Raw genomic sequence first — 26061 nt, 5'->3', positions numbered from 1 at the left:
TGATACTATGCTTCTGAATCAGATAAACGATAACCTGAAATTGTAGTTTTAAATGTAAGCCAAGCATCACAGGAGCAACTATTTTAACATTATTATATAATAGTGTTTATACCTGAATAAAAGTCATCTTAGAGAAAGGGTTAACAGGGGGAAAAAATAAGTAGTAAGTGCTTACTTACCTCAACGCGCGACTGAGCTTCTCATAGTTCATTGTAGGCTTATTTTTCCGTTGTCCCCATTTCTGTGCCACCAGTTCCGGCTGATTGAGTTTAAATTCGCCTTCATCACCAACCCAAGAAATGCAGTCTCGAGCATCCTTATCAGTAAGAAGTTCTAACAAAAACTGCCAAAGCTGGATTTGGCCATTGTTTCCTAAATGGACAAGAAGGACCAGTGTTGACTACAATGCTAAGGAGTGACAGAAGGGTTTAAAAAGGTCAGCTAACAGGGTTTCTGGGTCTTTTTCCAGTTGGGCCAAACACATTTTTACATAGATGCTGTTTAAGTAGATAGTCCACATCCCCAGTTTCATACAGTGAAATAAAAACACATAATTTGGCATATTTTATAAAAAACAATGAAAAAGACCTGTTCTATTTCCAGGTGAACTTCTATCTTCCCCAGAAATCCTTGGAGCTCTTTGTACTTTGGCGGCCTTAGCACTACCATTGATGACTTTAATTGTGGTTGGTGCAGCAGATTGTACTGATGCTGGAATAATTTGCACAGCTGGAAAAAAAAAGGGGGGGGGAGGAAGGTTTATTTTTCTAATACAACTAGTGAAAACTGATAAAATGTAATGAGTCTAATAGCCCTAAACAGTATTCCAACAAAAGGTCTAATTTCAAAACCACAGCAATTTTGAACAAAGTCATAAAAATAAATTCTGGTGACATAATGTAGATGCATCAGGGTATCCTTACATTAGATTGATTACTTTGGTGTTGCATGTACATTAGATGGAGTTAAAACTTTAAAAAAAACTTTACTATTTATTGCATAGAGACAGAGAAATCAGAAGGGAGAGAGAGACACCTGAAGCTTTGTTTCTTGTGAAGCTTTCCTCTTGTAGGTAGGGACTGGAAGACTCAACAACAATTATTTTTTACAAATACTTGTTCATAAAAAATCGTTCGTCAAATATTGTAGAAAATATGAAGAAATGAAAATCTAAATACCACTATACTTAGTAAGAAAGTAAAAATCATACCACTTTTTCTTTTAATTATTTTATTATTTGTTATTGGGTAGAGAGATGGAGAGAAATTGAGAAGGGAAGAGGAAATAGGGAAAGAGACAGAGAGACACCTGCAGCCCTGTTCCACCATTCATGAAGCTTTCCCCGCTGCAGGTGAGGACCAGGGATTGAACCTGAGTCCTCACACTGTAATGTGAGTGCTTAACCAGGTCAAGGCACTGCCAGGTTCCCATCACACCACTTGAAGAAGCTCTGCGACTATCTACTAAGATTGAATGGGTAGCAATCTTTGAGAATCTTCCACTTCCTTCCATTTTTACCTAGTTTTAAACATGTACCAAGAACAACATTATAGTTTATTTATGGCTACAGAACTGGTAAAAATATAAAATAAGTATAACATAATAAACCCTGAATTTAGGACAATAATTAAAAATGGGATCCACAACTGGCAAATTTGACATATAAAACTTTATTTCTTCATATATAAAAAATACTTGATGAAATTTCATTCATTCATTCATTCATTCATTCATTTATTTTTACCAGAGTATTGCTCAGCTCTGGCCTATGGTGTTGCAAGGATTGAACCTGGAACTTTGTAGTCCCAGACATGAAAGCCTCTTTGTATAACCATTATGCTATCCTCCTCTACTCCTTCATGAAATTTTTTAAATCACTTTTTTTTTTGTTACATTGTGTACCAAACAAAGGAAGTATTTCCTTCATTCATCCCAACTAGGGCTTGACTGCATGACTCCACTACTCCTGGTGGATGTTCTTATTTTAAGTTTCAGATACAAGATGAGGAGCAGAGATGGAGAAAGGGACACAGTGAGAGGTGTAGAGATAGCACCATCCCAGTGTTCCAACTTCTATTTTGCACGGTTTTTCCATGGAGTGACGTAAGGCTCAAATGAGGGTCCTTTCACATAGTAAAGCGTGCACCCTATTTGGCAAGCTATCTTCCATGGTTCAGAAAATATTTCTTTTTTAAAAAATATATTTTATTTATTTTCATGAGAGAGTAAAGAGCACTGCTCAGCTCCGGCATATGGTGGGACATGGGACTGAATCTGGGATTTTTGGACCCTTTTTGCATAACCATCATGTTATCGCCCCTGCCCCTTCAGAAAACGTTTCTTATTGATAAATGGGCCACATATAATGATTATGAATACTCACGTTGATCAATTGTAACTATCTCATTCATCTGCTGTTCTTGGCTTGCCAACACATCTGAAGAACACACATAAAAGTTTGTTTCCATTTAAAACCCGAAATGCAAGCCCTAATCCAATAAAAACAACTTAATACACACAATCATCTGAAGTTAACTATACAAAAGCAAATCCAACTAGCCGATCAAATAAAAGAGTTAGACATCAATCAACTAAATTTAGACTTAATAATCTAAAAATAGATTACAGTCACTTTACAAGGGAAACACATTTTAAGAAAGATTCCAACTTTTACTACTGTTCAGAGAAACTATTCAGAGAAGCTGAAAGGTTTTCTAAGTGCAAACATCTAGATAAAACATGGAACTGACTTATGGAAAAAGAAGTCAATGACTACAACTCAGGTCCTATTGTTAGCAGCCTAGTTTGAACCCTGGCTGTCACTCTGAGTGACTTTCTAAGTCTCAGTTTCCTATCTAGTAAGTATACAAGATTATATTTAATCTTTATTTTTAAAGAGATAAAATGAAATCAAGTGTATGCACATCAAGTTCTCAGTACAGTCCTACAGTTTAGTAGATGTTATAATCGGTCAACAATCAACATAAAATGGAAGCTATAAAGAAACAAAATTAAACTTAGATTGCAAAACAAAATAATCACTCCAATTTCATACATTTTCGAAGAAGTTCCAGATGACTCCAAAGAATTTCTCCTCGAGGGACCCGCTGAAAAAAATCTTCTTGGTTGAGACTACATAACTCTCGGCCTGAAATGTTGAGCGTGGTGAGGTCTATATCAGTCATACTAAATTCCTTCATTACCCACACCACCCAATGCAGGACTTGGTCTGTGGACCACTGTATAGGATCTGAAAGTCAATAAAACAAAAACGCAATGAGCCTAGTACCATTTAGATATCATGTAAATTCACTGTTAGCTTACCAATGAACATATATACATAGCTAAAATTGAGCCTCCCACACACACACACCAATGAAGTAAAATAATTATATAGAATAAAAAGATTTTTGTGAGTTTCTCGTTAGTCCCTTTTACACTCTTTAATACCTTTTTTCTTTGATAAGAGTCATTTTTACATGTTAGTCTATAATTGTACCAAGAAAAGCAAATTGCAAAACTGTTCTCTAGTGAGTCAAATGAAAGCATAAAATTGTGATTACGCTGAAGAGAACAAAGAAAACAATCTAAGTGAAAAAAATAATAATAATACTATTTCATTGCCATCTATGATTTTATCTAAATACCAGTTGGGTCACAATAAACTCTGGAATCTTTCAATACCACTTAATCCCTCAGCACTCCTCCCACTGACCTTTTGCAATGCTAACATTCAATTCTCTCCATTTCTCTGTCTGTTTCTTATCATTCAGCTGGTCTCTTCAATTCTACCTACTTTCACCTAAATTTATAAATGGGCCTGATCAAACTGTCCGTATTAGTTTACATTGAAAATTTTTTTCAGCAACATTGGGACTTGACCATCTAAAATTCAGTTTGAGTGACACTAAACACAGTTCTTAAATCTCTCTCCAGTTAGTAACTCCCTCTCTTTTACTCAGCCTTACATGCTGACAAGGTCCAGGAACCAGCATTCTATTTCGCTGTAGCTCTCTACCCCAGAGACTGCATCTGCTTTATCTCCAGTGCACATTCAAATAGACTAAATCCCAGCCATTATCTTTGTCTTCAGAAAAAATCAGGTGAAACTGCTTTCTGGCTACTTTTAATTATACAGTCCTATTAATATTCAATACTTTAACCTGAAAAATCTTTCCAGTACCATAATTTGCTACATTCCCACTGTGTTTCTGAAGGCATATACCGTCTTTCTTGTGTATCACTCAAAGTCTTGCATTTTACATGGTGCCTAGCACATGCAGTTCAGGAAATATGCAATGAAACTATAACCAATCACTGGGCGGGAGAAGACAGTATAATGGTTATGCAAAGAGACTCTCATGCCTGAGGCTCCAAAGTCCCAGTTTCAATCCTCCACACTACTATATGCCAGAACTGATCAGTGGTTAAAAACAAACAAACAAACAACAAAAAAACACACAAGCAAAAAGGAACCAATTATTAATATTATTGCTCTTGTCACCTAAGCTTGAGGAGTTAGATGAATACTTTAATTTCCTGCGTCTCATATTATCAGCAGCTTAGTCCTATCACTGCTTTCTTTCAATGTCTCACAGGAATCAGCTCAACTAGACTGAACTGGAAGTAGTTACCTCCTCCCAGCTAACTACAATGATATATTCCTGGTTTGTCTTCAGTCAGTCTCTATTTACAATATGTACCACCTTACCCCCATCACATTTTCTTTTCTTCATAAAAAAATGTGTTACTAGTGATTTCATAGTGGTTTATAAGATTCTCTAAGATACAGAAGCGTTAACTCCATGTTGCACTCACCAGAGTTGTGTATCACATTCATCATTTCCCAGCAGTCAAATGTGTTAACAAAAAACAGCTCTATAACGCTATAGAAAAACTCCCGTTGCTGAATCTTCTCACTGGTGACATATTACCCTATAAATCGGAGTGTCCTCTGCCCAATAGTTTCGCTGTCTATCATGTGTATTACAGTTTCCTCCTTGCCTCACCTCCAAATATACAAGGTCAATATTCTTCCTAAAATTTCTATATTTAAAATAGTTTACAAGCTGCTCTGACGCTATCTATGTTAAGTTTGATTCTTATTATCCTAACACGCAATGCTCTCTGACTTGCGGGGATGTGTTTTATTACCATAAGGTATCCCGAGGCGTTCTTGCTCTTTCCTATAACCTTCCAGGGCAGCAGCCCATCTTGTCACTTGTTCTGAGGTCTCATCTGAAATGGTTGTGATGTGTTTTGTGCCATCGAGGGTTATCACTTGAGCTTCCTCAACAAGATGTGCTTCTGCTTCAGCATGGTGGGCATCGGGATCAATAACTACTTCAACTGTTTCCGCAGGTTTAACAATTTCAAGGATGTTTAGTTTGGGTTCGATTCCTTCACAATGAATAAAGAAAAGTTAATCTAAATGAAAACAAAAGTCACTAAAAACCAAAACATCATTTTGTTTTTGTTTTCCAATGGCAAAGCTACACTTAAAGGAAAAAAAAAAATTGACAGAAAGGAAGAGAGAGTGAGACAAAGAAAGGGAGGAGTCATCATCTTGGGCCCTGGTTAGGGAATCCTTGGATTCCCACACAGATATGATGGGCCCAGACCTCTAAAAGATCCCTCTCTCCATCATTGGTCACTTCCTTAAGGAATGCCATCATAAGCCCTCTTGTGGGCGTTCCCAGGACCTGGCCCTCACTGTAGAGCAGCAACGGTAGGGACTGCCCAGTCTCTGAGGGAAGGTTAGGTCATCCTGTCCTGCCACTAAAGGAAAACTGGACCAGAAATCAGTGCTGTCTGGAATATTCCCAGCTGTGACCAAGGACAGCAAGTTCAGACTGACAGGGACCCAGAGGTTACACAGGCTCCTGTGCAAAGTATGAATATAGGTGGGCCCTGGGTGAGGCTGATGGGAGTATACAGTAATTTAATTCATGGATATTTGCTTCAAGTTTGGGAACTATTCTTTGCCCTAATCCAACTTTCTACTAGTTCTATTCTCAACTCTGACACTATCTTCCCAGACAGTATTCTATCCACCTCCATCCACATTAGCTATCAAACTCAAGCAAAAACTATTAAAGTTATGAGCCCCTAGAAGCAAATCTAAAATAAGACTTCTTAGCTCCTTCCCACTCTAAGATCCCTATTCTCATCTGCTGCTTTCCAACTTTCTGACTCTCATTTTATTTTTTATTCCTATCTTTATTTATCTACTAGATAGACAGAAATCGAGAGGGAAGAGGATGACAGAAAGGGGGGGAGGGAGGGAGGGAGGGAGGGGGGAGAGAGAGAGAGAGAGAGAGAGAGAGAGAGAGAGGAGAGAGAGACCGGCCTGTAACACCCACAAAGCTTTCCCCCTGCAAATAGGTCCTTGCACATTGTGATATGTGCACTCAACCAGGTGCGCCACCACCCAGCCCAAGGTTCCTGTTTATTAAATAAATATGTTGCCTGGCTTTAAATCTTACTGCCTTTCAGCTAACAAGTTGCAGAAGCTATCATGATTCCACCCTGGCTTCCCTGTACAGACAACCTCACCAATGTGTCCGAGAATCTCACCTCTCCAGAGCTCTCCACCACTAGGTAAAGATTTAGAAACAGTCAACCTGCCATGGCCCATGTCCAGTGGAGAAGCAAATATAGAAGCCAGAACTCCATTCTGCATTCCAAAAAAATTTTGGTCCATACTCCCAGAAGGGGAGAAATGTTAGTGGAAGATAACCAGAGGGCTCTGAACTCCAAGTCCATTAAGATCCAAAGAGAGAAGAAAAAGGACACTCAGTAAAAGGTGTGGGTATGACTTGGAAAAGAAGAGAGACCAAGACCATAGGGGAGAAAAGAGGGGCAAATATATGTAAATATAGACAGACAGTGATAGAAATAACAGTCAGCTCCTATCTGCAACCTTGGGAGAATCACTGCAGCTCCCAATAGAAGGAATGGAGATACAGAACTCCGGTAGTGGGAAGGGTACAGAATTATACCCATTATCTTATCATGTTGTAAATCAACATGAAGTCTCTAATAAAATTTAAAAGAGAGAAAGAGAAGGATGGAAGGAGAGAAGAAAAAGAGTGGGGAGGGGGGTAACAAGATAGCTCACTAAGGTAGCAGACTTGTTTTATCATGGGCACAAACCAGGTTCAAGCCTGGCCCACACCACAGTGAGGAAAGCTTCAGTACTGTGGCGCCTTCCCGTCACTCTCCATCTGAAAACATTAGCCTTGAGTTGTGAATCACCAGCAAACAATCAAAAAGCAAAGCAAGAAAACCCTCTGTATTTCTAAAAAGCACTTATCAGTGTAGATGGGAATATACTACTTACTCTTTCTAAAGTGAAACTGAAACTGGGAAAATAACTTAAAAAAAAAAACTTTTAGCAATAAAAAAAAATTATTACAAGAAAACACTATCATTCATTTGGCAGTACAAAGAATAGTCACTTTTTCAAATATACTGTTGACCCTTGAGCAATAATGGTTTTGGACTGTGTGGGTTTACTACTGCTCAGATTTTTTTTTCTATCTGTGGATTCTGAATTTACTGATGCAACCAACTGCAGACGTTGGGGGTAGGGTGGAAGTGGGTGATGGCAGCCACAATCTTTAGATTGTTCAAGGATTAACTAAACATGAGAAAAATAATCCAAATTATTTTGGGGGGGAAATTACCCTAAAATGTATTCATTAAACTTTCACTCAAATTTTATCATGTGAACTCTTCTTAAACACACTTGGACTGAGACGTGACCAGAGGCCTTTAAAAGTAAAATAGAAGAGGCTGCAAGATAGCTCACTTGGGTAGTGTGCTTGTTTTGTCACGCTCACGGCTCAGGTTTAGGTCTGGATGGTACTCAGAGAGGCTTTGGTGCTGTGATGTCTTTCTCTGACTGTCTTTTAATCACAAAATTTCAACTTATATTGGCGAAGCCCAATAAAACCAAAAAACAAATGAAAAATCCAATCAATTTTCTTTCCTATTCCCAGCAATAGCCAGTCAGTCCTGGAGAAATGAAGGTAAGCACTAGGTAACGACCATTTCATAGTTCTAATTAAAACTGGTTTGTAAAACATAAATTGTATGCATTACAACATGTTCAGAGATTAAAAACAACCAAATATAATCCACCCAAACCAGTTTCTTCTCTGTCTAATTTATGTATCTGTACAAGATTAGTGAATTGTTATTTGTATTGTTGGGTCACTTGACATTCTTTGCATATTCTCTCTGTGCTATTCCTATAAAGACCAGACAGATTTCCCTTGCAACCAAGGGTTTCATGACTTAAACTCTAGAATCATTGGCATGAACTCTCAAGTTGGAAATGAGTTAAGACAAGTTAAGTCAAGCAGACTTGACTAGTGTGGACCACTGTAAAGATTATATGTTTTCAGACTGTTAGCTAGAGGCTTAGATTTGGCATTTTCTAGATCATGGCAAGACAACAACTTCCATGGCAATCCTTGGAACACCAATTGGGACCTCTTTTTCCAGCATTCTCTGTGATCCCATTTTTACCAAACAAAATATTCCCGATTCAATTATTGTTAAGTGTGATATATGTTACACTATCAGTTTCAATAACTAAACCCCAAATATGAATAATTTCCACAGTCATCTGTATATTATAAAATTGAGTCTTCATGTTAGAAAGACATAAGCTAAACTTCAAACACCACACTAAGAGAAACTTACCTTGGTAAGAAATTACCTGTACACTAAGCTGTACAGTTCCATCTGTCTTTACTCCTTGATCAAACAAACTTCGTTCTGGATCCAGCTACACATGGTAAAATGAGTAAAGTTATTTTAGTTCAGTCATTGAATTCAATATAAATGGACATGCCAATCAGAACTTATTACTGAGAAATACTAGTTCAACTAGGACAACATTTAAGCGTTCCAAGCTGTCGTATCACTTGCCACAATTAAAAATATTTTAACCACAAAGGTAGTAAGTAGCTAAAAAGAAAATGTAAACAAATTTACTGTAAGCAGTGATTTTTCTTTTTCCCTCTAGTTCCATAAACCAGCTTAGGATTTTAAATAATGCTGAAAGCCAACTGTCTATTCTGCATATGATGCAGATTTAGATGCCATGGATAAGCATGCACAATTACCAGGGAAAATGTATGTAAACCTAGTGATTTTTCCTGTGAAAATATCACACTTAAATTTAAGATTAGGTATAACGATAATGACAATGATACTATTAAAGGACCATGCCCCCTTTTGTTTGTTTTTGACCAAAGCACTGCTCAGCTCTGGTTTATGGTAATGTGGGGGATTGAACTTGGAACTTCAGAGCCTCGGGTATGGGAGTCTTTTTGCAAAACCATCTGCTGTCTACCTTTCCCACTAAAGGAGCATTTTTTTCCCAAATTGCTGCAGCTCCACAATTTGCTCTGGGGAGCCTGGTTTAGTGAAGTCATTGTAAGACGTGTGTCAAAACCGAGTTTGTAATGAAAATTTCATTTTCAAAAATAAATAAATAAGATCGGGATAACACTAAATCTTTAATCACAAAATTAATAAGTTTAAAGACCTTGTTATCTTACTACCTGTGCTGAACACACTACTTCAGTAAAAGCAAGTACAAGGTCAGAACTCACACTTGCTATTTGACCTTAGGTCACACTCTTCAAAGAAGCGTGACCAGCTCAGCTGTTGGTCCACCAGCTCTTGTCAGCATTTATGTAAAAACATAAAAGTATTGTGACTCCAATTAAATATTTATATTAATCAGTAAGAACAAAAATTTGATCTTATGGGAAAATAAAAAATCTGTCTCCATAAAACATCTCTGGTCAAATTCCATGGGTGGGTTCCTGAAGGCGTAACGAAAGGTATCTTAAAGATGCACATGTAAATTTCTCCCTCCCAATAACAGAAAAGCCTGGATCCCTTGATCTCTTTTTCTGTGGCAGTCTCCTCTAACTTTAATTTAGCTAAGTTTCTTGTTTGTTTGTTTGTTTTGCTTCCAGGGTTATTGCTGGGGATCGGTGCCTGCACTATACAAATACACTGTTCCTGAAGGCCATCTGTCTTCCATTGCTGCTGCTGCTGTTGATGATGGATAGGACAGAGAGAAATTGAGAGAGATGGGGAAGACAGATAGGGGGAGAGAAAGACAAGCACCTGTAGGCCTGCTTCACCACTTAATGAAACGATCCTTCTGCAGGTGGGGAGCTGGGGGCTGGAGGATCCTTGAGCAGGTCCTTTGGCTTCTCACTATGTGCACTTAACCCAGTGCACTAATCCCCCAACCCCTTTTAAGTTAGGTTAAATGTTAAGAGTCTAGTTTCGGTAGCAGTTAAGGTTATGTGATAGTTTTAGGTCTAGAGTTACTGTTAACTTCAGGGTTATGGCTAGGGTTATGGTAAGAATTATTAGATCATCTAAGAGTTTTCAAACTATGACTAAAACCCAAGTGACTCAGTCAGCTTTACTGGGTCTCCCCATGTAGACTGGAACCATACATATCAATGAATCTCTCTTTAGCTTTTCTCTTATCGGTCTGTCTAATGATTGCTTATTTGTACAGCCTCTGAATAGCCCAAAAGGGCACAGGCTGGTTTGTTTTGCACTGAGAAGAGGGGGAACAGGGATGAATGCAACATGCTTTTAGAACTAGATTACTGAATTCTATGAATTATGGCTATTTTTATTTATTTAATTAATATTTACCAAGAATCTATGATCTGGTAGCTTCTAAATCAAATTTCCTTTTTTTTTTTTTTTTTTTTTTAAAGCAACACTGCTGAGCTGAGAGAAAAGGAATCCAATCCATCTGCCCTTTTTTCTTACATACTAGAACAATTGGGTGAGTCCAGTGACGAGTTATTTGAACTGACCTCAGTTCAAATTCCTAATCCCTCTGTAGCTACATGCTGGGTAAGTCATTTAACCTCTTTCAATGTTCATTTCCGCGTTGGCGGAGTGTAATTTCAAAGACTGATGTGACAACGGATGGGATTAAAGGTGCTGCAATCTTTGTGTTTTTGTTTGTTTCCTTTTCCTTATTTACTGAACAGCAATTTTTTTCACCCAGTATAAAAATGCCCACATCATTCTAATTTACTAATTCAAACCCATAAAATTTAGTTCTGTAGTTACTGAACAACTGGATTATTTTCAATTTCTTTTTTTTTAATTTTTTAATATTTATTTATTTATTCCCTTTTGTTGCCTTTTTTTATTGCTGTAGTTATTATTGTTGTTGTTATTGATGTCCTTGCTGTTGGATAGGACAGAGAGAAATGGAGAGAGGAGGGGAAGACAGAGAGAGGGAGAGAAAGATAGACACCTGCAGACCTGCTTCACCGCCTGTGAAGCGACCCCCCTGCAGGTAAGGAGCCGGGGGCTCGAACTGGGATCCTTACGCCGGTCCCTGTGCTTTGCGCCACGTGCACTTAACCTGCTGCACTACCGCCCGACTCCCAATTTTCAATTTCTATACAACCAGGAGAGCCATTTCAACTTGTATTTAGTTGTGCACAATTTACTGAAGTGAAACTACAAGATATTTCACATTCAACACTAAGACACTAATCACAGATAATTTTTCAAAAAGACTGTGCTAGTTTATTCTCTCTCACTCAAAAGAGCCTTAGTTATAGCATTATCAATATTAAACCCAGCTACACTTTCTGGTTTTAGAAAAGCATTATCCTCCCACCTCAATATTTAGTAGAAAAACCATGTACAGTTAAATGGCGACTAAAATGTATACATTTCATTACAACATTTCCACCTATGCTACATGAAAATCTCTTTTACAAAATCGTAGACAGCAGCCCTGGAGGAGACACAGTGGGGTTAAAGTACTGGATGTCAACCTTCCAGCTACAATACTTTGCCACCAAGTTGCAGATGCTACCATGCCGCCAACCTGACTTCCCTGGGCAGACGGCCTCACCAGTGTGTCCTGGAACCCCACCTCCCCAGATCCCTGCCCCACTAGGGAAAGATAGAAACAGGCCAGGGATATGGATCGACCTGTCAATGCCCATGTACAGCAGAGAAGCAATCACAGAAGCCAGACCTCACCTTCTGCACCCCATAAATATCTTTGGTCCATACTCCCAGAGAGATACAGAATAGGGAAACTTCTAATAGAGGACAGGGAATATGGAACGTTGGTGGTGGGAATTGTATGGAATTGTACCCCTTTTATACCACAATCTTGTCAATCATTATCAAATCAATAGTAAAGTAAAATAAATAAGAGGGGAAAAAGATGAAGTCCTGATTTTGATCCACAATACTGCATGTGCCAGAGAGATGTTCTGGCATTCTCTCATTCATAAATAAATAAATAAATAAATAAATCTCTCTTAATTATTTGAAAAAAAATTAGGTTCTAAAACAAAAGTTCTCTAATATACAGAGTAGCTGGATCTGTTATAAGACAGAGAAAGAATAAAACACATCAAACAATCTCAAAACTTATGTGTTCCATAAAAAAAGGAAGAAAGAAAGAAAGAAAGAAAGAAAGAAAGAAAGTAGCATAAAACTCTAGCACTTTTATGTCCAAAGTCTAGAAAATCTACCTGAGGAATCCTATAATCCTATCTAGCTAGGCTTTTATATCACAAAAATATCACCTTCCTTGGAAGAATACCATACAGATATGGATATGCTACAAACATGTGCTATATGCTACCACAGGTAAAATCCTATTACAATAAACCTTAAATATTGACATCTAAATTCTTATCCAAAGTTACTGTTGGAGATGGAAGAGGTTCTAAAAATTATCTAAAAATCATTTAAAGAGATGCATATACAAAGATGGAGAAGATATTAGATTAAAAAAAAAAGAAAAAAGGGAGACTTCTTCAGTTCATTTATTCTTTTCCAGGACACTACTCACTTCTGGTTTATGATTGGGGGTGTGTGTGAACCTAGGCTCCTGGAATGCCAGGCCCGAGAGAGTCTTTTTGCATATAGTTTATTATGTTATTTCCCCTGCCAGTCTTCCTACTACTGTTTGAGCCCTGATTCAAATCTGTTTGCGTTTACTTCTATCCATGATTAAACCTTATTTATTCATATTAAATTTTACTTATCTTCATAAAACTAAAAATGGAATGTCTGGTAAATCTTTATTTACATGCAGTGCCAGAAAACTTCACAGAACTACCTGTCCGCGGTGCTCAAACACTAGGCACACGGTGAGCCACACACTTCAGGGGGTGAGCTCTCTGCCCCCAGCACTCACTCTTTTAAATGGAGGAACTTAGGCTGAGAGAATTCTTTTCATTTCTAGATACTTAAGTTTTCCTGATAATATCTATAGAGGTAAATATGTGAACAAAAATACAATACCTCTAACACTGTCTTCAGTGCTCAAATATAAACCCCACTGCTCAAGTTACCTGGATATCTTGTAGGCAGATTTCATGGGCATCCAAAGAACACTGTAGTCTTGGTTCCAGCAGCTTCTTTAGATTGCCTATTGGTTCATTGATGTCTATAGCCTGGCTTACACATTCAGCTGGGGCATAGGTCTGCTCTACAATGCTAAAAGCAAAATAACCTGTTAATAATAGTAACAAGTCTTACCCTGGACATTAAAAAAAATAATGCACTAGAGGTAAAACTCAGTATCAGAATACATTTGTATGGCTAATACTATAAAAATAGAATTACTTACACTTATGAGTTGCTTTAAATGCAATGTGACCTCAAAAGGCAGGACACTACCCAGTCTATTCAACTGTTCTGAAAGTTATTAATTTATGGCAGCTACTTACAGATGTGTAATTGGTTCTGTTGTGAATTAAACTTTCTAAAATAACTGTGGCTGCACTAAGTAAATGGAAGGAATTAAACAGTGCTCTTGCCGTAAGAACGATTTCAATCACTTGCTTGATTAGTATAACTACCTTTAGTTTAAAACTCTTTCTCCCTCCTAGTTACAAGCTGTGAGACAGGAAAGAGCAGTCCATTGTCATTCCAAATGCTGAGGTTAGTCATAAAGGAAAAACATCACTAAGGACAATAGCTTGATTCTTAGTTTAATAAAAATTATTTAACCAAGTACAATTAAATAACTTCATGATATAAAATTGATAAGTGCAGGAAACACCAACCTTTCCTCTGTGCACTCTGGTTTCTCTGTTCCATCAATCTCAATTTCTATCAGCTCCTCTGCTTCTCTTTTAGTCATGGTTGAACTATTTCAAACGTTCAGTCCTGCAAGAGCTAAATTTTAAGATATTTTGAAATTACATGCACACGCAGAAAAGCTACATAACAAGCAGATGCAAACAAAAACGGAGTGTAACTAGAAGTAACTGTTGTGCGTGAAAGATAATCCGTAAATGATATTTATAACACTCGCTTTTGTTTAAATAGTTATTACTATAACCTGCCATAGTTTCACATTAGATTTATTGAAAAAAAATTTTTTTGCCTGATCTCAGTCGATAATTTAACTCTAGCTACTCCCAATACAACAGCAAGATATGTTAATTATATCATAGCAACTAACAGATTCAAACCTGCAGCATAATAAATAACCAGAAATTAATAAAGCTGTATTTTATCAGCAGAACTTATTATTGCAGTCTTGTACAGCCAGCCATTTCTTGGTATCTGTAGAGGATTATTCCCAGAGTCAACCTTCACCCCACGTGCAATCTATATCCATCCTCTTGTATACTCTAAATCACCTCTGTATTACTTACAGACTATGTAAATGTAAATGGTTTGCTAATAGTTGTTATAAGATCTGACACAATAAAGAAATCAAATATTAATTCAAGTCCATTCATATGCTTTCATTCTTTACCATAACGACCTCATGAATCCTCATTACGGTCTCCAGAGGTTAGTCTGCCTGGGGCTTCAAACCGCACTTCAGACGTGGCTGAAGCATGGTGGTTTGTTTAAAGGCATGATCTGTGTTGCACACATGCATCTGGACTTAAGGGTCAATACCATATCTTACCTGGATTGCTGCCTACTTTGTACACATCCTTCCCACACCCATCCTGTCCCATCTGTTCATTCTCATATAATACAATCAGTGTTATCTTTTTTTTTTTTTTAATAGCAGTCCACTGATTGACACCAATCACGGTAAAACCCTAAGTAATCTATGCTCCACGCCTGGCCCTAGAGTCACTGATGCCTTCTTCCACAATAAACTTCCTTTCATCCTTGCATCTTCCAATACTACTTAGTTCTTTGCTCTTCTTGCATAGTTGGACTGGCACCTACTTCCCCCAAGCGTTTGAAACCAAACAAGACTATATGGTGCCACAGAAAGCCAAACTCTGTCTTAACAACTTCTGCATAAAGGAAAAAAAATCTGCTTTCCTTTGCTGTTGGAGGGTAGAATGGAGGGTGGGTTATTGCCCTTATCAGTTGTTGCTTTGTTTTGGAGAATGGTTGCACAGCTAAGAGGTTGGGCCTTGAGCAGATCTGTTATTTATTATTTCTCCTAAAGCAAAAGACCAGCAGAAACAAAAGTGTGTGTCAATGTCCCTAAGTCATTCAGTCTTTTGGCCTTCAGGATCAAAAAGAGGCTGCCATGCTAGGTAACCTAACTTGGGGACCATGGTTTCACTCTCACTTATTTGATAATATGCTTTAAATGTACTTTCCCCATGAGGTGTAATACACTAAAGGCAAAACTCAATCTTCCTTAATACGGGCTATGATACTAAACTGAAAAGTGTAAAACGTCTAAATGAAAATAAACATCTTAAAACATCTATTGAATTAGCATGCCTAGTCTACCTTAAATGTGCTCAGAACACATCAGTATAGTTGGGCAAAATCTAACACAAAGCCTATTTTATAAGACAGTCTTGAATATCTCATGTTGTCCGGCATTAAGCCAGAACCCCCCCCCCCATCCTCCACTGCAGACACTATGGCCTATTTACATAATCATTGTTTTGCCTGAAAGATTCCCCAACCATTCCTTTGATCTATCTTCTTTCTACCTCCAGACCTGCCCTGCCTGCAGGGTAACATTAATCCCACCAGTTAAAACTATGGCAACAGTTGCTAAGGAAGTTCCCAGCCTGCCTTTCTCTTTTCTTCACCCCTTTTCCCTAGCCATCTCAGTTTCTGACTTGCCACTTCCGGTTTTATCCTATAAAGCCACTTCTGTTTCTGGTTTCTCTTTTTTCTCTTCCTTTTTCCCTATCCTGACCTGGAGGAGGGCAGGTGTGAAGGCAAGGAGGTGTACCCTGGTCATTGTGGTTTGGCTCCACTGGCTTAACCCGCTGTGCTCACACCTGACTGTGGGGCTCCGGCATGAATAAAGATTTGTGTTGCTATCGCCATGAGCTTGGTTGCTGGATCCTCTCTCCCACCCAGGCTGCTAGCCTGGCACATGTAACTTAATATTGTACTGAAAGTGAAAATAGATTTATTTATTTATTTTTCCCTCCAGGGTCATTGCTGGGGCTCAGTGCTGGCACTATGAATACACTCCTCTTTTTCCCTTTTTTTTTTTTAATTATATTTTTTTATTGGATAGGACAGAGAAATTGAGAGGGGCAGGAAAGATAGAGAGGGAAACAGAAAGTGGTCCAGTAGGTAGCGCAGTGGATACAGCACAGTATTCTCAACCATGAGGTACTGAGCAGCACATGTTCCAGAGTAACGTCTGATTCTTTCTCTCCTATCTCTCTCATGAATACATAAATAAATTCTTTTTAAGTAATTTAAAAAAGAGGCAGAAATACACCTGCTTCACCATTTGTGAAGCGACACCCCCCCCCCACACACACACACACACCCGCGCCCACAGGTGGGGAGCCAGGGTCATACAATGTTAAGATTAAGCTGGTGCGACACCACCCAGCTCCCCACCCCCAGAATGGCTGTATACCCCGGTGAAAGCATGGCTAATGAGGAGTTGCCAGAATCACTGAGTGGGTCTCTTCTGCATATTGTTAGCCTGGGTAAAGACCAACATTCAAAATCTGAAGTTTGGTTTCTACTAAATGCGTTATCACTTTTGTACCACTGTAAAGTGAAGGGAAAAAAAAATCTAATTTGGAGTATGTAGCGATGTCTATACATTCCAAATAATTTTTAAAAATATTTTATTTATTAATGAGAAAGATAGGAGGAGAGAAAGAACCAGACCTCACTCTGGCATATGTGCTGCCAGGTATCGAACTCTGGACCTCACTCTTGAGAGTCCAGTGCTTTATCCAGCGTGTCACCTCCTGGACCACATCCCAACTAGTTCTTTAACCTACCTCTTCTTTACCTTTATTCTTCCTTTTCATCCACAAAACTTGTCTTCTGACATACTGGTATCTACTAGCTTTACTGTCATTCTATTCCGTCCGCTGTTGGATTACCATCAAAAGGCAAAGATCTAACTGTTCAGAAGTTGACTCTAAATATTTAAATTGGTCTGTCTAGGGACTTTCACTGGCTTCTTAAAGTTGGAAAGACTCTCAAAGATCTCACCCCAGAAGATGCCAAGGTCTCTACAGTAGGCGTATAACGGCCCAGGATTTAAGAGCATGTTAAATTACATGGCAACAGGGAGTTAAGGTCACTAATCAGCTGCCCTTAAAGAGATTATCCTGGATTAGCTAGGTGAGCCCAATGAATACCACCTGGGTCATTTAAAGTAGAAAAGGCAATCCCAAGAGATCCAGAGTGATTCCAAGTGAGAAGAAACCACTGTCTTTGAAGATATAGGAAATGAGCCCCAAACCATGAGGTACGTGCAGCCTCAAAAGCTGGAACACAAAGGAAACAGATTTTCCCTTAAGGGCATCCAGAAGAAATGTAGCTCTGCCAACATCTAATTTTAGCCCAGAAAGATACACTTCAGATTTCCACAACTGTATAATAACAAATTAGTGATTTTTCAACCACTAGGTGTGTTAACAGTTTATTACAGTAAAAGGGGGGAACCAAGTCTTCTTTCCTTTGCTAGAAAGGACAAGGTGGGCACCCAGGGTAGAACACAGGGCTTGAATGTGTTCAATCCCTGGCTCTGCAGATGCCAAAGCAGTGCTCTGGTCTCAATCACTCTCCTGTTACATAAATATTTAATGGAGTTTTTTCTTTCTGAAAGTAGAGTGGAGGGTCGGATGACAGTACAACCTATCTGAGGAACAACTTGCAAGTCTGGGATCTCTGAGGTGGCAGGCTCAATTCCTGGCACCGTCTCATGCCAGAGCCGAGCAGTGCTCAATCCTCTCTTCCTTTCCTTTTTTTTTTTTTAAATACGGGGCCGGGTGATGGAGCACTTGGTTGAGCGCACATGTTACAATGCGGAAGGACCCAGGTTCGAGCCCCCAGTCCCCACCTGCAGGGGAAAGTTTCACAAGTGGTGAAGCAGGTCTGCAAGTGTCTCTCTGTCTCTCACCCTCTCTATCCTTCCTTTCCCTCTCGATTTCTGACTGTCTCTATCCAATCAGTAAATAAAGACAATAAAAAAAAAATATGCCATGGGTGAGCGGGACACGGCAACACTACAGATAAAGCGCCATCAATCCATCCGCTGGGAAAGGCTGAATCAAACCCGATTTGTCAAGGTCGCTGCCTTCAAACAGCTGGCGGCGCGGGTCCCTCCCTGCCCGCTGCTTTCCGCCTTCTCCCTGCGCCCAGACCCGCTGCTCCTGGTTTCTGCCGATCTCTCACCTCCGGGCCAGACAGGCGGCCCGAGAGAGACATCAGTGTCCCTGCTGCTCTGCGGAGCAAACCGGGATTCCCGCCACCCCCCCACCCGGGGGAGGAAATGCAAACACTCAAATAAATAAATAAATAAATCAGTCTCTCTTCCAGCACACAAATGGCAACTTGACAAAGTTGCCGAGCTACACCAACCCAGGCTTCACCCGCCCCCCGCACACCAGAGCCCAACTTCCTCGTTTTCAAACTCGATCTACCCAAGGCAGCGGCTTTGATGTCACTGTGGGTGGGGGTGGGCGGGGGAGGTCATTCCAGAAAGGTGACGGGGTTCCGACCGCGTTGAGAGCAGGTTGCCCAACTGCCGCGCAGCCTCGGAAACCCCCGGGGCGCCGGGATTGACACGGTCCCCGCGGACCGCGAGGAGAGCAGGGTGGGCCGGGAGCAGCGGGATCGGGTCTGGCCGGGCCCCGGGGTCGCGCGGTTCCCAGCTTCCCGCGCCGCGCGCCCCTCCCCTTCGCCCCCCGCACAGCCCTCCCCGCCCCTCCCCACCCGGCTCCCTCAAGTCTCCACGAACGGAAATGGGAGTCACAGAGCCGGGGACCAGCGGAAACAAAACACACAGGCGGCTGCGGGGGGGCCCGCAGGCCCCGGAACGCGGCGGGAGCCAGGCCGGCCCGCGCGGGGCCCGCGCCGCCCGCCCGCCTCCCCCGGCGGCCGCACTCACCCGCTCCGGAGTCGGCCGGCCCTGTCGGCCCCGCCCGCGCTCCCGAGCCGGCTGGGAAGCGCAGTGGCGCGGGCTCCACGTGCAGCGTCTCTCCCGGTAAGGCCTGCAGCTCCCGCGGCTCCCGGTGTGAAGCCCCTGGGCCCTGCCCGCGGAATCGGCGCTGACAAACTCCAACCCCCCTCCCGCCTCCCAGGCACCCCCGGGTCCCGAACTACAACTCCCAGCAGGGCGTGCGAGGTGAAGCCCCGGGGCAACGGGGGCTCGCGAGGCCCACAACGCCCCACGCCTCTTTGTTTCACACGCTCTCGCTTCTCCTTCGCAGTCCTACGCCTTCAGCCACCCCAAGGCACCGGTACAGGGACTCGGGCCAGGGTCAAGGTAGGGGAACTGAACTAGAGGAAAAGGCGAGTCCAAGTGCGCATGCGTAGCCCACTAGGTCTACTAGAGTGGGGTGGGGGTGGAAGAGAACGGGTTAGATTAGACGGAGGAAAGATGGCGGAGGCTCCTCCAGAGGACCCGGAAGCACTTACTCTCCACTTCCTCCTTGTGTTTGGCTTCTGTCTCACCTAGAACCGTCCGGTCGCAGACTGCCTCCGAGACGCTTCCTGTCCGGTGAGCGCAGACCGACTGAAACGAAGGCCCAGAATGCATTGCGACGGCGGGTAGGCGGGCGGGGGGCGGAGCCAGGGCCGGAAGTGGAGCGGTGGCGACGGCTGTGGCTTTGGCAGCTCCGGGCGAGTGCAAGGTGACTGGGAGGGCAGCTGGGTCTGTCGGGCCTCCTGGGACTTCGGTGCTGGCTTCCTCTTCGGGCGCAAGGTGACTGGGAGGGGAGCCGGACCGGCCTGGCCTGGCCGCGTGGGATCCGAATCTGGATTTCCCCTCGGGCCCGGAGGGACCTGTGACCTCTGCCCTACTGGGCCGAGCAGCCCAGCGTGTCCCGGGCGGCTGCACGTCCTTGCCCGGGGACACTGCGACCTCCAAGTCGGCGGTCGACTTTGTGACGCTCCTTAATCATGCCCGATCTGCTCGGGGGGGCGGTGGGTGGGGGACCCCGAGTCAGTCCACACACACCCCCAGGGGCACCCTAAGGTCGTGGCGCGGGGCCGTGGCTCTGAACACCTTTAGGAAGAGGGTGGAAGTCGGGGAAAGCGGACAGTCCGCCTAAAGGTGTCTGTAGCGACGGCGCCCTCGATGGTTTTTGTTTGCTTATCCCCCCCCCCCCCCACACACACACCCATATACTTCTGCAAGGGTCAAGCCGGCCCCGGGGCGGGAGAGGGCGGGCCTCGAACTTGGGGAGCGGCTTGGACTTGCTGGGGGCTTCCCGGAGGGAACCCCGTTCCCGGGAGAGCGCGTGGAGTGCGAGGTCTTTAGGGATAAGGCGCGCGGGAGGCCGCCCGGGGACGGACCCTGCGCCGGTTGTCACTGGGGCCCGCGGGAAAGACCGTGCACGTGTCAGCACACACGACCGTCCCTTCTCTGGCCATTTCCTCCCCAGTTCGGCCCGGTGCCGGACCCCTGCCCTGCCCTGGACTCTGGAGCCCCCCACGCCCCCCCCAAAAAAAAAAAAACTGAGAGAACTTGTTGTTTTTACACCTGTTCCCCGTTGTGTTTAACCGGGGTGAGGGGAATAAAGGAGAGGGAGCTAGTTTCGCTGATGGGGTTAAAATCTGTTCACTTTTCAGATAACGAGTTTGCGGGGGAGGGGGGGGGAGCTGTAGAAAGTTGAAACTTGTTGAAGAGGTTTGGAGTTCAACAAGATGAAAATGTAGAATGTGATTTGAGAATTCTTCCGTGATTAAGAAAACCGAACAAAGGAAGTAGATTTTTTTTTTTTAACCCAAGTAATGAGGTCAGTTTTGGTTTTATTGCCTGTGAAGAAGAGAATCTAAAAAAAGCAAGCGTTAAGCGTTATGGGTGTCCGTAAAGTGCCAGAAGGAAAAGTATACATCAGGGTGCACAATCTGAAAAATAGACCTGCCTGCCCGAGAGCCAGAGGGTGGCACAAAGCGTAAGGACCGGCAGAAAGATCCGGGTTCGAGCCCCCGGCTCCCCACCTGCAGGGGAGTCGCTTCACAGGCGGTGAAGCAGGTCTGCAGGTGTCTATCTTTCTCTCCCCCTCTCTGTCTTCCCCTCCTCTCTCCATTTCTCTCTGTCTGATCCAACAACAACGACAGCAATAACAATAACCACAACAATAAACTCCAAAAAAAGGACAAAAAGACCTGCCCATGAGCAGCCAGAGTCCACTGTGTAGTCTAGGACCAGCTGCTTTCCTCTGAGTCTCAGTGTGTATATGAAAAACAGGACAGTCCTAAGCAGGGCCTTGAAGTCATTGGTTGTTGGCTGTAGTCATATTTTCCTCTGATGGACTAAAGTGTGATGAGCACTTTAACATCTTCAAATAAGTTTGTCTTCACCCCGGCAAGTGAAGAATACGTTATTGGGTTAGTAAGTTCTGTCTCAATTTTTATGTGCTGTTTTGGAGCCGCTATACCCTGGCACTGCTTGGGACTGAATATTTCTTTGTTGTAGGAAAGCTGCTATTATTGTCAATACTTAGCTATCTGGCAGTGACTGACTTTTTACTCCCTAGAGTCCAGTAGCACTCCCAGTGTGGTAGTGGCAGTGCTGGACCCTGTGGGTGGCACAGTGGGCAGCCTAGTGTGTTAGCTTGTTGGCCTGGTTTGGAAATCTTTGAAGCTTTATTAAAATTCAGACTTCATCTTCATGACTTCTGCTTTGTATATTTTTATTTTTTAATTTCCACCAGGGTCATCACTGGACTCTGTGCCTGCATGGTGAATTCATCACTTTTAGCAGCCTTTTTTCGTGTGTGTGTGTGTGTGTGTGTGTGTTTATTTTTTACTTGACAGAGACACAGAGGAGGTGGGAGAGAAAGAGCAGGTGAGGACCAGGGGCTTGAACCCAGGTCCTTGTGCATGGTAGCACATGTGCTCAATTGAGTTTACTACTGCCCAGTCCCCTCCAGGATTTCTGTCTAATTGGCTATATTATATTCTTTTGGAGTGGTTGCTATTTTTCCCTGATGACTTTTTTGTCATTTGTTTATTTATTTGTAGGATAGAGACAGAAATTAAGAGGAGAAAGGGAGGGAGAAAGAGGCACCTGCAGCCATGCTTCATGACCCGTGAAGCTTCCTCCCTGCATATGGAGACTAGAGGCTTGAACCCTGGCCCTTGTGCATTGTAACACGTGCTCAACTGGGTGTGTCACTTCCCAGCTTCCAGTTCATTTCGATGTAGAGCAGTGACACTATAGGTGAATACCTGGAGCTCTGCAGTCACAGCAGGCAGAGCAGTTCCTCCCTCTTCGGGCCTCTGAGGTAGAGATTTCTGCACTATCAATCCTGGCAGCGGCAGTTCTCTCTCTTCAGTCGCCCTAGCTGACTCCCTCCAACTGCATATATTAACATTCAGATGCTTATTTCCAGTAACAATCACCATGAATCTTCAGAGGCTCTTCCGGTTGTCCTCACTCGTTCGGTCTGCGGTCTCTGTCCACTTGAGGAGAAACATCGGCGTTACAGCAGTGGCATTTAATAAGGAACTTGATCCTATACAGAAGCTCTTTGTGGACAAGATTAGAGAATACAGAACTAAGCGACAGTAAGTGGGTCTATTATTAACTTTGATGTAAGTAGAAGGATTTGAAGTATATACATTTTAGGCAGAAAAATTCCTTGGTATTTTAAAATGGGTCCTAGATTTTATCTCCCTTATGTGGGATCCAAGAGAATACTATTAGATCCACGGTTAGTTTTTACATATCCTTATTTTAATGTCATGTATTATCAACTAAAGCCAGTTTATTAGAAGTGCACGAGGTCTTGGCAATAATTTAGAATGTGTGTGTGTGTGTGTGTGTGTGTGTGTGTGTATCCCAAATCTCTTAAGCATTAATTAGCATAAGGCTAATGAAACATTGGGAGTGAAATATTTAATTCTCAGCTTAATGCCCTTCCTGTGACATGTTTTGAAGTGAAAAATATCACAGCACCAACCTCTCTCCCCCCCCCCCCCAGTGCCATAGGAGCCACACTTGAACTTGCATCTTACTACATGGCAAAGCCAGCACTATTCCAGGTGAACTGACTTGCCAATCCAGGGAAGGTTCTGTTTAAAGAGATTAAGGTTTACTAAACTTTTTTTTGAAGCCATGAAAATGATAGCCACATTGTCACTTGTACTGTGAGAATTACACTTTGGTGAAAAGTGAGGTGTAACCTACCCACCCCCCTTTTTTTTAACATTTATTTACTGGATAAAGACAAATCATGAGGGGAGAGAGCGAGGGGAAGACACTCAGCACTGCTTCGCTGTTCATGAAGCTTCCTCTGCATGGGGACATGAACCTGGGTCTTTGTGCAGTCAACCCAGTGTGCCACTGCCTGGCCCCTACCCTTGTAATCTTAAATTTTGTAAAACTGTTTAGCCTCTCGTAAATAAATTTACCATAAAAAAGCCATTTAGTGATGGCTGATTGAATTTGCTAATAGTGAGGAACACTAGTGGAGCATTTGCTCACTGTATGTATGCCAGATACTCTTTAAGTGTCTTTAATTCTCTTAACAGCCCCTCTTTGGTAGATTCTTCAAATTTAGATATTGAAACTAAAGTTTAGAATGGTCAGTACAGTTTTGTTATGTACAGTTGACATTTAAAGGGGAGCAGCCTTTAATTCCAGCCACAATGGAAGACCATTTATTTAGCCGTTGGATCTTATGACATCCTAAAAGAGACTCATTTCCTCAGTACCCTTGATGCAGGTTTCTCTTATGCAAGAGCTGTCAGTAAAATAGTTTGAATTGGGGGCCGGGTGGTGGTGCACCTGGTTGAGTGTACATGTTACAGTGCACAGAGACCTGAGTTCGAGCCCCTGGCCCCCACCTGCATGGGGAAAGCTTCACGAGTGGTGAAGCAACACTGCAGGTGTCTCTCTGTCTCTTTCCCTATCTCCCCCGTCCTCTCAATGTCTGGCTGTCTCTATCCAATAAGCAAATAAAGATAATTTAAATAAAAAAAATAGTTTGAATTGTAATTCAGGTGGAATATTTGGTTTCTTTCACAAAAGATTTTTTTTTTCTTCCAATTTATTTAATGAATAGAGGCAGCCAGAAATTGAGAGGGAAGGGTGAGGTAGAGAAGGGGGGTGCGGTGTCGCGCAGCGGGTTAAGCACGTATGGCGCAAAGCGCAAGGACTGGCTTAGGGATCCCATTTCGAGCCCCCGGCTCCCCACCTGCAGGGGAGTCACTTCACAAGCGGTGAAGCAGGTCTGCAGGTGTCTTATCTTTCTCCCCCCTCTCTGCCTTCCCCATCTCTCTCCATTTCTCTCTGTCCTTTCCAGCAACATCAGCAATAGCAACAACTACAAGGCCAACAAAATGGGGGAAATGGTGTCCAGGAGCAGTGGATTTGTAGTGCAGGCACCAGCCCCTGAAGGCAAAAAAAGAAGAGAGACATCTGCAGCACTGCTTCACCACTCGCAGAGCTTTTCCCCTGCAGGTGGGGGGCTGGGGGTTGGAACCCATGTTGTTGATCACTGTAACATGTGCACTCAACTAGATGCGCCACCACCCAGTCCCCAAAAACCTATTCTTGACAACAGTGAAACTTGATGACGAGAAACACTTTTGTTTACAAAAGTAAACAGATTCAGGCTAGGAAGATAGCAGAATGGATATGTAAGGGGAAGACTTCCATGCCTGAGGCATCAAAAGCCACAGGTTCAATCCCCAGCAGTACCACAGGCCAAAACTGAGCAGTGCTCTTGATATTTTTCTCTAGCAATATCAATAAATGCAGGAAAAATAAACTATAAAATGTTTTCATTTGTCTACTTACACATTAGGTCATCTGCAGGACCAGTGGATGTTGGTCCAGAGTATCAACAAGATGTGGACAGGGAGCTTTTTAAGCTTAAGCAAATGTTTGGCAAATCAGACATGAATACCTTCCCTACCTTCACATTTGAAGGTAAGTCTTTGGTCACAAAGTCAGTCTTATAAAATATCATTTTAAATGGACAGTGTTGATACTTGGGTTGTTTGGAGGACCACGTGACAGTTACAGGTGACTATTAGAATCATGACTTGTGCACAGGAAACTCTGGGAGAAATGTTCATATAGAGATCACATAACATATTGGTTCAGTGGTGGGAGACTCACTGGTCCTGAATTCTGATGACCCCATTTTGGAGCTCTGTGGTCTTAGATATTTAATTGGAGTCTATTTCCCCTCTGACAGTTGGGGGAAACTTGGAATATCTTCTTATGACTGTTATAATTAGATAGCATGGTGTATATAAAGTCAATTAAAAGAGAATCTGGCTATTCATTGGAGTCAAATAAATAAGCAAAGTATTTGCTTTAAAAAACAAATCAAAAGATTGATGTGGCAGGTATTAGCTAGTATATGTAATTGCAGTATGGCTGAGTTTAAGCCTCCTGGCCCTCCCCTTTTTTTTCCCCTTCTAGATCCCAAATTTGAAGTCCATGACAAACCCCAGTCTTGAAGAAATGATGTACGACTTAATCTGGTAATTGGCCCTAGATTAGGTTTACAACTGTTGGAAGTTATCAGAAAATAAACGCACATTTCACCACTGTCAAATGTTCTTTTAATCCTAGTTCCAAATAAATATGGTGAGACTGGTATGCAACTGAGTGTA

General features: G+C 42.2%; 2 protein-coding genes across 10 annotated transcripts in view; one reads left to right on the top strand and one right to left on the bottom strand.

Annotated features, from left to right (window-relative positions):
- Positions 1-20025, bottom strand: part of GABPA (GA binding protein transcription factor subunit alpha) — a 27324-nt gene extending 7299 nt beyond the window's left edge. The window contains exons 1-9 of one of the 2 annotated variants that reach the window (XM_007519782.3): positions 19900-20025; positions 14115-14226; positions 13398-13542; positions 8713-8797; positions 5155-5400; positions 3056-3250; positions 2384-2437; positions 589-729; positions 180-372 (exon numbers count right to left, since the gene is read on the bottom strand). In XM_007519782.3, coding sequence (XP_007519844.1) covers positions 180-372; positions 589-729; positions 2384-2437; positions 3056-3250; positions 5155-5400; positions 8713-8797; positions 13398-13542; positions 14115-14191 — 1136 coding nt within the window. In that variant the 5' untranslated portion in view covers positions 14192-14226; positions 19900-20025. Of the gene's footprint in view, positions 1-179; positions 373-588; positions 730-2383; positions 2438-3055; positions 3251-5154; positions 5401-8712; positions 8798-13397; positions 13543-14114; positions 14227-19369; positions 19509-19899 lie in introns of those variants that run through there. The other variant, XM_060198567.1, reaches the window with a different exon arrangement.
- ATP5PF (ATP synthase peripheral stalk subunit F6) lies at positions 18970-26061 on the top strand. 8 transcript variants are annotated; one of them, XM_060198572.1, is made up of 6 exons: positions 19332-19465; positions 19563-19606; positions 19692-19747; positions 22824-22998; positions 25242-25366; positions 25868-26061. In XM_060198572.1, exons 4-6 carry the CDS (start codon positions 22835-22837, stop codon positions 25903-25905), a joined length of 327 nt encoding a protein of 108 aa, XP_060054555.1. In that variant the 5' UTR covers positions 19332-19465; positions 19563-19606; positions 19692-19747; positions 22824-22834; the 3' UTR covers positions 25906-26061. The 8 variants fall into 8 exon arrangements, with proteins under 8 accessions (XP_060054552.1, XP_060054551.1, XP_060054554.1 ...); XM_060198568.1 differs by lacking the exon at positions 25242-25366 and adding an exon at positions 19940-19981 and having other exon boundaries at positions 19189-19465; positions 19563-19747; XM_016186728.2 differs by lacking the exons at positions 19332-19465; positions 19563-19606 and adding an exon at positions 19940-19981 and having other exon boundaries at positions 19698-19747.

This window comes from Erinaceus europaeus, chromosome 9 (assembly GCF_950295315.1).
Source record: "Erinaceus europaeus chromosome 9, mEriEur2.1, whole genome shotgun sequence".
In the NCBI taxonomy this organism is placed as follows: Eukaryota; Metazoa; Chordata; class Mammalia; order Eulipotyphla; family Erinaceidae; genus Erinaceus; species Erinaceus europaeus.
Note: the sequence above shows the minus strand (reverse complement) of the source record. Positions and strands in the feature narration are given on the sequence as shown.

Excerpts from the sequence above, each read along its gene's own strand:
- ATP5PF (XM_060198568.1), top strand. The coding sequence starts at position 19,224 with ATGGGAGTCACAGAGCCGGGGACCAGCGGAAACAAAACACACAGGCGG. Across the intron at positions 19,466-19,562 it reads CACGTGCAGCGTCTCTCCCG|GCACCCCCGGGTCCCGAACT; the intron begins GTAAGGCCTGCA and ends CCCGCCTCCCAG. Across the intron at positions 19,748-19,939 it reads GGACTCGGGCCAGGGTCAAG|AACCGTCCGGTCGCAGACTG; the intron begins GTAGGGGAACTG and ends TGTCTCACCTAG.